This window comes from Ipomoea triloba, chromosome 9, assembly GCF_003576645.1.
Source record: "Ipomoea triloba cultivar NCNSP0323 chromosome 9, ASM357664v1".
Lineage (NCBI taxonomy): Eukaryota > Viridiplantae > Streptophyta > Magnoliopsida > Solanales > Convolvulaceae > Ipomoea > Ipomoea triloba.
Window position 1 is genome coordinate 7,746,983 of NC_044924.1, and position 9,687 is coordinate 7,756,669.

The window sequence follows — 9,687 nt, forward strand, 5'->3', positions numbered from 1 at the left end:
TATTCGCCCCCCCCCCCCCCCCCCCCCCCAAAATGATATGAATGATATTTTAATGCTGCATATTTATTAGAGAATGGTCACTCATGTTATTGATTGCAAAGTCACGTGATTTAAATTTTGGCAGAATCGACAGAACTATTCGCAGCTTTTGGGAGATGCTAAATCCTCTGTCAAAGTTGCACCTGCACGTGTATCTGGGAAAGGAAGAGGTAAGGGAGATGCAAGATTTCCACAAAAAGAAGAAAGGGTTGAAGCCAATCCAGTTAAGGAAAGAGCATCAAGTATATCCGATATTTTCAAAATTTTCAGCACAAGATTTGTCCGATTAAATGGCGTTCTGTTTACACGCACAAGGTATATTCATCAGTTCATTATCAATGACTATTTTATTCTGTGGCCATATTTTTTAATTTTTTTTATTACCATCTCTCACCAGCTTGGAGACATTTGGAGAAGTGCTTTCAGTGGTTAAAAATGATTTACTTGAGCTTCTTTCTTCTGGACCGGATGAGAAGTACAGTTTTGGTTCAGATGCTGCTGACTGCAGGCTTGCAGTAGTTAGGCTTGTTGCTATCCTTATATTCACTGTGTACAATGTGAATAGGGAAGCTGAAAATCAGTCATATGCTGAGATTCTTCAGCGCTCAGTTCTTCTACAGAATGCGTATACTGCTGTTTTTGAGTTTATGGGTCATGTGGTTGAGAGGTGTGGTCAATTAAATGACCCCTCAGCAAGCTTCCTACTGCCAGGTGTTATGATTTTCGTAGAATGGTTAGCCTGCCATGAAGATATTGCTGTAGGTAATGAGCCAGAAGAAACACAAGCAAATGCTAGATCCTTTTTCTGGAACAATTGCATCACCTTTTTAAATAAGCTGCTATCAAGTGGGTCAAAGTTTGTTGATGAAGATGAGGATGAAACATGTTTCTTCAATATGAGCAAGTATGATGAAGCTGAGACTGCCAATCGTCTTGCATTGCCTGAGGACTTTGAACTTAGAGGATTTCTTCCTCTTGTTCCTGCACAGCTTATACTTGACTTCTCAAGGAAGCATTCATTGGGTGGTGATGTTGGCAGTAAAGAAAGAAAAGCGAGAATCCAGAGGCTTGTAGGGGCTGGTAAGGCTCTTGCTAGTGTGGTTAGAGTAGGAGGAGATGGAGTTTACTTTGATACGAAAGCAAAGAAGTTTGTTATTGGCACTAAGCCACAAATTTCTGATGATTATTGGCTTAGTAGCACTTTGGAAGATCCCACATTGAGTGGAGTTGAACAAGAGAATCCGGTTGGAGGACAAATGGTTCTCGGAGCCTTGTCCCCTAAACCACAGTTGTTCATAGAAGGTGAAGAAGAAGATGAGGTGATTGTGTTTAAGCCATCCATAAATGAGAAACATATGGATGGATTCTCTTCAAATATGATTACTTCACATGTTCCAGTATCTAGTGTTACAACCGTGAACGCACCTCTTCCTGCTGTTAATGTGTCGGGGGTTGATTTAGGAATTGATATGGGAGTGTTTTCATCTGGACTTGATGGATTGCTTATGCAAAATGGTTTCAATCCTAGCTTAAGGCTGCCTACCAGTGTTGTTAATAACAATACCCATTATGTGTCATCAATCCAACCAAGTTCTTCTATATGGTCGTCGGAACAAAGCAGTGTTACCAATGGATTGGCCCACTTGAATTTAATGGAAAATGGGTCTGCTAAGTCTGAGATGCAGGATCATTCTGGACTAATGCAGACTGCTGCATATTCAGTCCCCTTTCCACAGTCACTTAATTTTACTACTGCTGATAATATTCCCATCCAGTTTTCTGAGGTTTGTGTTCCATCAAAGTTAAATTCAATTTCAGTAGCTGGTTTGGATTGCATGGCAGTGAAGTCTTCATCCATCATCTCTACTGGCTCAAAGAAAAATCCAGTAAGTCGACCTATTAGACACAGGGGTCCACCTCCTGGATTTGGTTCTGTTCCTCCTAAAGTCATGGATGACTCATCCTCAGCCATGACCTTGAAGAATGAAAATGCACATGCTCTCCCAATGGATGACTATAGTTGGCTTGATGGCTATCAGTTACCTTCAACAAACCAAAGCTCAGGATACAGTACTATTAATCAATCAGTGCAGGCAAGTCAACCTCCCAACTGCAGCAACTCTATGGGGATGGCTAGCTTTCCTTTCCCTGGGAAACAAGTATCACCACTGTATGTCCAGGCTGACAACCAGAAAGGCTGGCCAGACTTTCAGATGTCCGAACAAATGAAACTATATCAGGAACAACAGCAACAACTTCAGAGAGGAAATCAACAGACTGTTGCACTGCCTCAGCAGTATCAGGGGCAGTCTCTGTGGGAAGGTCGTTTCTTCGTGTGAGACGAATATGGAATTTTAGATGGTAAACTCAACATTTCCTTTGGTCTTTTCAGTGCCTTATCAATTGTGAATGTCCTATTCTTCTGTTATGAACTATGCCTACCTACCTTCTTGCAGTTTTGTACTTACTGTGGTGAATGTCCAATGGTCCATTGCTATGAAGTTCAACCATCATGTTTGCAGTTTGGGCAATGTTATTAAGGTTTTTTATGCTGCATGGATGGTCTGAGATTGTTGCAGGCACTTGCTGTTGAAGAGGTATGCGTTTTCTTAATGTGTACATTTGATTGCGACTTGTTTCCTTCCCCTTTTCCATCCATAGGTGCACGGAGAAATAGTGGTTCTCCCTTTCTGTTTCCAGATCCTGTTGCAAATCCTGTTAATTGTGCCATGATTTGAAACTGACTATTAACTTTTAAAAAAAAAGGTACTTGCAAAAATATGTGAACAGGAATTTTGGAGGGGTATATATTGGGTCTGGGCAGTTTTGTATAACATAGTTGTGTGCTCATATATGATTGTTGTGGTTTGGATAACATGCAGCAGCTTGTGCCAAGCTTTCCAGACTGGATGAGTGGAGGTTGTGGCATCAATAGGGTACAGGAATTGGTAACTTTGAAATTTATGAGCCTTTACCTGGTTGAATTGTTATGCACAAGGGATCATATGAGATTTTGATGGATAGCTGGTTGGGAGTCGGGATGGAAGGAAGTTCCAGAAAATCTACCTAGCTGATAGGTGTGCTACATGCAATGCATCGATGGGCAATTTGAACTGTTTATACACTATATATGTGTCTGGCAGTTCCCATGTCTGCTGTTATCTGATGAGAGCTTTGATACAGAGATTATGTGGAAGGATTAAAAAAAATCATGGATGCCAATAAATATGCGATCATGGACGCATTTTATATTTCAACTTTTACTGGTTGATGTATTGCCTCTTGGTGGCAATATATACATACTACTACTACTATTGTTTAGACTACTGTTTTTTTCTTTTTGTTGGTGTTTTTCACTAAGCTATGCTATGCTAATTACATTACGTATCTGAACTTTGTTTGGTGCTTTTGTTTTTATGTTGAATGCCTGCCTGTCCACAATAATATTAAAATGCCTATTCTCCCCTTTGCCGTTTCTCCAGTACCAACAGGCAGTAAGCAAGATTAGTTAAGTCATGCCGAATTGCCGATGCCCTTTGTTGTAAGGCTTTTTACACATTTTCTTTAGAATTTTGAGATAGGTTTTTGATTCCAAGGGAAGTCTTTATCATTCATTTTCTTTATTGAGGATTTGAGGGGAGGGTCGGAAGGGATTGCGTATAAGTTAAAAACTTAAAATACAACTTTATATGAACTTTCGGCAACTTTTAGTTTATTAATTGTTTTTAAATAATAATACTCGTGATTATCCATAAGTGACTGCAATATAAAATGATTCAATTTGTGACTTTATCGATCAAAAGAAACCAAAAGGAAAAAAAAATCAATTAAGTAATTCATTCAATTTAATATGATATAGCATTTACCTTGATTTCATCAATGGCAATTTATAATCTCTTTACACGAATGGCTCTATTTCTATAAAAAGAAATTTGTTTTTTTTTTTTTTTGTAACCTTTCAGATTAACTTAGGGCTCATGATTTTCATCACACAGAAAATGAATGATGTGTATCATTTACTTTCCTCATACGCTACCTTCATTATTCATATTATGGGGTTTACTCCAAAATCAAGCCAAGCATGCTTAATATCCACATAAAGATTCACTAATGATTCCCCTACTAGCATTATAGTCAGGTTGATAATTATATCACAACTGAACCTAGCTTAGCTTAACAAATGTCAGTTATGCCCATACATGATTATTGATACCCATGCAACTATTTCAATCATAGATTGGTATTTATGCATTCAATAAAAATAAAATATAAAATAAATTATACAAATTTAATAAGGCGAAATGATTTTAATGTGAAGATTTAAAGGATTAAAATCATAATTTGTGTTTTAAAAAAAATGAAAATTTTTAATTTTTTTTTTTAATTTTTGTTGGTTGAAGTGAAATCACATTTCCTTATACTTTAGGTAGGGTAAGTACACCGTACATTGTAAAATTGGGACTAATATAATTAGGTAAAGTTTATAATAGATATATAGAATTTGTGAGTGTCTTTATTTTTCATCATTGATTATAGAGTCTTTTATGGTGAAGAGAATGTAACATTCATGACGAGACAATCACGAATATATACTGTAGTTCACATAAGAGGATAATATATAATGGAATAATGGCATTATATTCACAATGGATAATGGAGAGTTATGAGTTTTTATAGTAGAATAATAATACTGAAATGATGTTAAAATCATATTCCAATTAATAATTAAGTGAATCTTGTGAGCCAAATGGTGTATCTACCTTCCAATCTAACAAATACTATAATGTTCAATATTATATTGAAACAAATGTCTTAATCACAATATAATGTTCTCCACATTGATCCCCATATCTTGTTTGTCACTTAATTTTGACTCATACAAGTTTGAGGGAGCATTTTTAGAGTAATTTCACAAGGTTTCTTAAAAGATTAATTTCATAAATGAAAATTTAAGATGGAATGACAAAATTAAATATGAAAGTGCAGTAGTGGTTTAGGACTAGTTTAATTATACGTACAGTTAATGAAAGATGAGAGCTTTTAAAGCTCTATCTGCTCTCAAGTATTACATAATCAAAAATGGTGCTCGATTAATAATCAAGCCTCTGATTCAATATGGACTAAGTACAAAAACAACAAAAAAGAGAATTGAAGCAAAAGAAAAGAATATGGTGGGGGGAATGCAGACTAATTTGCTTCCTCCAATATAATATAATCCTCCAGGCTTCAAAGTAACAGTAAGGCAATTAAGCTAGCTATCCTTAGCTGTGTCCTCTGCAAAGGCTTTGAAGATATAATCGCGAAAGCGCCTGGAGTAAGCCTTGGGATCGACGGCTGAGATGGAGTTTGGATCATATTGGATGGACTTGTAAGCATGCTCAAGCTTCTTGGTGATATCATAGTCTTGAAGGATGTCTATGATACTAAAGAACAGGATTACGTCGTAGCATTCGCCTGTTGGCTCTCCTATTAGCTGCATTTCTCCAGCTTCGTTTTTCCTCTCTGTTCTCTCCACTCTTGCAGGCAGGTTTATCCCCAGTTTTATTATCCCTCTCCTGCATCATCAATCTTTTTAATTTTCTTTCTTTGAGATCAGAGCATATCAGAGCTAATATTGATGTTTTAGCCTAGGTATGTACCTTTCTTGAAGAGACTTATCCATATCTGCTCGAGATTCAGAATCCGAGGCGCCACTATCTGCAGCTGATAGATATATCCAACTAGTGGAAATGAGTTTCTTGTTTGAGGTGTTAGTAACTAACTAGCTAACTAACTAACCTGTTGGGGAATGGGACCCAGAAGGTGTTGCATTGTCTTCATTGGTTGATGCTTCTTTGAAATGAACACCAACCAGAAGGCTGTAGTCCATGATTCTCTCTTGCTCGAGCAAGTCACAGTCCTTGTCTACTTGCCTGCATATATGCAGCCGCCACAACTAACAATTCTGTTACTTTCCTTGCTTTCAATTCTGAGAAACAAACAAAATGCAATATAATATAATTATGTTATTACCTTTGGAATTCTTGAAACCATTGCTTTTGTAACCTGAAAATGAAGTTGAGATCAAGGTCTTTGAGAGTTGTGGTTGAATCAATCTCAGATTCTGGCTTGTCTGTCAACCGCCCGAATGTTGATCCTTTCAGGTCGAATCGCCTGTGAATCGTGTAGTCCGTGTGGAACAGATTCCCCATTATCACAAACCGCACCTAAACCCACCATCCATCAACAAATATAATGCATGTTATAATGGAAAATATATATAATGAATGATCTGAATTGAAGACCAATTAAGTTTTTACCTTCTTCTGAGCCGGTCCGTTTAGCTTTAGACAATGCAATCCAAAGTATTTGGTGATAAGGGTGTTATCAAAGTCAAGAACATGATTATAATACGCATTTAGCATCCTTATTAGCACCTATAGAATATATAAGCACCATCCACCACATGAAAATTCAAGAAATGAAATTATTAAAGCAGCTGCCCAGCCTGCAGGTTTTATTTTATTTGTATACATATAGGAATTAATTAATTAATTAGATCCAAATCTCACTTTCACTTCAGCCTTCTTCATTGTTTTGATCATGTAACGATCATCATTTGTGAGGTAGAAAAAGCTTCCACTTTTCCCAGGAGAGGACAGCTCCCTCAGAGCATCATTCCCACAGATGGAGTTGATGTAGTCATCTGGTTCCACCTTAAACAACAACCTTAATGCCCTGTTTTATAGTATACATATTAGCATCATATATCAAAACCTGCCAATCCCTAATAAATCCATCTACTTGAATTGAATTGGAGCATACCTGAAAACCTTAGGACAGTAATCCTTCCATCTAAACTCACAGGACTGAAATGGCAACACACTTTTTGTTCCATCAGGTGAAATCTTAGACCAAAACTTCTCCTTTGGATCAAAGGCTGCTGCCTTCAGATCTAATGATGTTGCAGCACCAAGCTTCCCAACAGAATACCTATATATACACATTCATTCCAATATATCACACACATATTTTCGTTTCAAGAAATTAAAACATATAGCCCCGGGCATAGCTCAGGGGTGAAAGCCTGAATGTGGCCCTGCCCGGGGATAAGATCATGAGAAATAAACTAAGCAAGCACTCAGATCACTGGGACATGTTCCAGGGTAGGGTTTGAATTTGGGGTTCAAATTTAGAAATTAGAACAACGTATATATTATAATAATAATAATATTGTCTCACTTGATGCCTATCTGCAAATTGAGCATGAGTTCATAACTCTTGTGGCCTTTAGAGATTGTCTCTCCCTGCTTCTTTACAATCTTGGGAATCCTGAGAGGGCTCCCTCTTATAAACCCGCCGGCGCTACCCTCGTCCGGCGGCGGCTGCAACCCCACGAATGTGTCGTCCGGCGCACAGAAAATACTGGTAGGCGTTCCTGAACAATCCGACAACCGCATTCCGGCGAACTCCTTATCCACAGCGGCATCCAGTCTCCCATCCGCCGACATTCTCCTCTGCCTCGTCGCGTTATCCCCTGTTTTTGCGGTTTTCCAATCCGCCAGCTTTTGGGATGGGAAAACCGAGATTTTGTCTATGGGGCAAACTTTGCATTCCTTTAATTCCAGGGTATAAACGTCGGTGGGATTCCATTCCGGATGATTGTTGTTGCTGTTGTCATTGTCACTATTCTCTTCATTCCCTTCTGAATTGGGTGCTGGGTGGTGAGTTCCGGTGTGTTCGCCGGATTCTTTGTTCCAGGTTCCGACGTAGTAACTCCCATCGGCCCATCTATAAGTCCCGTTGCCTCTAGGCCATCCGTCTTCCCAAAACCCTTCGTACATGTTCCCATTCGCCCAATACATATTCCCTCTCCCGGAAATCTTGCCGTTCTTCCATTCTCCGACGTAGTAATTCCCGTTTTTCCAGGTGTACCTCCCCTGCCCTTCCTGCAATCCCCGGCTCCACTCGCCGTTGTAGCTGTCGCCGTTGGTGTATTCCTTCACCCCCAATCCATGCCTCATGTTCATCACCCATGACCCCCTGAAGGTGTCGCCGTTGGGCCCCGTGTAGGTCCCCTCCCCGTCCAAATACCCGCTCTTGAAATTGCCGTCGTACACCGCCCCCGACGGCCAGCTGAACGTCCCCCTCCCCATCGGCTTCCCGCGAAACCATTCTCCGACGTACATGCACCCGTCCGTCCACCAGTACTTGCCCGTCCCGTGGGGAGCCTCGTCCGCCCACTGCCCCGTGTAGTAATCGCCGTTCGTCAGAAACTTATCGGCGTGATACACCTCTCCCGTCGTCGTATGCATAACCTGGCCGCCAGGTAAGCTCATGTTATTACTAGTGGGGTCAATCAATTTATTAAAAAGAAACATTTTCATTCATATATGTATGTATGTTATTAGAACAGTGTGTCAATCAATTTATTAAAAAGAAAAAAAATTATGTGTTTTCCTAAATATATAAACTAAAACTAAATAACGTACCGCCTCGTTGACATTGTCAACATCTTGATCATCGTCGTTCAATTCCTCGACAGTGGCGGCGCCATAAGTGCCGAAGATGGTGTGGGCGCGTCTCCTGGCCACGGCCTGCGTCTTCCTCACCGTTGCCTCCCACGCCTTCATGTTGATGACATAGATTTCCTTTCTATGATCTTCTTAATTGGAAATGGTTGTGATTATTTGTTTTGGCTGATGAAATTTTCAACAACCTACCCTGTGGATAATAAAGTTTAATTTATTTATTTCTTTTTTTATTTAGCTTAATCTGCATTGTTCAACTACGTACAGCCATGCAGAAGGCAGAAAAACACTCCTGTCTTCCATTTTTTCTTTGTCTCTCCCCGACTACTTCGCCTTCTCCACCTCCTATCTCTCCGGAATATGCAATGGAGGAGCATTCACATCATTTCTCATCTTTTTTTTTAAAAAAAAAATAATTTCTGTTTTATTTTATTTCACTCCATTTTTTTATTATCATAACTCTAAGCCTCATGACTCATGAGATCACAATTGATTTCCAGTAATTCTAAATTAACATACTATTGCATCTTCTATTTTGATTGTATAAATTAACTAGTAATTCATCACTGTGATGCATGAAATATATATTACTCCGATCCGTATATATTTACAAATATTAAAAATAAATTTAAAATAACAACGTCAAAATTTATATCATTTATTATTTTTTTTGAAAACAAATTTATATCATTTATAAATATTAAGAAAAAAACTAACTTTGATAATACAACAATTTATATAATTATAATTTATAAATTTGTTTACAAACAAGTTTAGCAATTGTTGCAACTACTTGATAATGACTTAAGAACTTAACAATTTTAGAGAATGACAATATAGTAAAAAGATTTCTGTACTTTTTTTTGGGTGCTTCAGAAGGCCCTAGATGGCTTAGCTTGGGGTTAAAATATTTTCAAAGATTGTACTAATGTCAAATAATTTGTCTCAACAATCTCATCAATATATTTTTGATTGTTTCAAATAATTCTAACACACAGTACATGTCGCGATAACTATTGTAGTGAGCATCATTAATTCTAGGTGTGAGTAAGAATCTGCTAAAAATCAACTCCCATTCCACCCGCATTCACTTAAAGTGAATGGGATATAGATCTATTTAATGGAAACCACCACTAGT

At 38.3% G+C, this 9,687-nt stretch overlaps 2 protein-coding genes across 3 annotated transcripts in view; one reads left to right on the forward strand and one right to left on the reverse strand.

The window, feature by feature from the left end:
* The window catches only part of LOC116031029 (protein SMG7), a 7,695-nt gene extending 4,212 nt beyond the window's left edge, over nt 1-3,483 (forward strand). The window contains exons 5-8 of one of the 2 annotated variants that reach the window (XM_031273459.1): nt 125-354; nt 437-2,400; nt 2,496-2,636; nt 2,922-3,483. In XM_031273459.1, the coding sequence (XP_031129319.1) occupies nt 125-354; nt 437-2,378 (2,172 nt within the window). In that variant the 3' untranslated portion in view covers nt 2,379-2,400; nt 2,496-2,636; nt 2,922-3,483. The remainder of the gene's footprint in view (nt 1-124; nt 355-436; nt 2,401-2,495; nt 2,637-2,921) is intronic. The other variant, XM_031273460.1, reaches the window with a different exon arrangement.
* Nucleotides 3,484-5,007: 1,524 nt separating this feature from the next.
* Nucleotides 5,008-8,686, reverse strand: LOC116030505 (phosphatidylinositol 4-phosphate 5-kinase 6-like). The gene is made up of 9 exons (XM_031272764.1): nt 8,511-8,686; nt 7,261-8,336; nt 6,844-7,011; nt 6,591-6,756; nt 6,339-6,455; nt 6,052-6,245; nt 5,818-5,951; nt 5,679-5,742; nt 5,008-5,594 (listed from the first exon to the last, which is right to left on the reverse strand). The coding sequence occupies exons 1-9, from the start codon at nt 8,649-8,651 to the stop codon at nt 5,291-5,293; spliced, it is 2,364 nt and encodes a 787-aa protein (XP_031128624.1). The 5' UTR covers nt 8,652-8,686; the 3' UTR covers nt 5,008-5,290.
* Nucleotides 8,687-9,687: the final 1,001 nt, after the last annotated feature.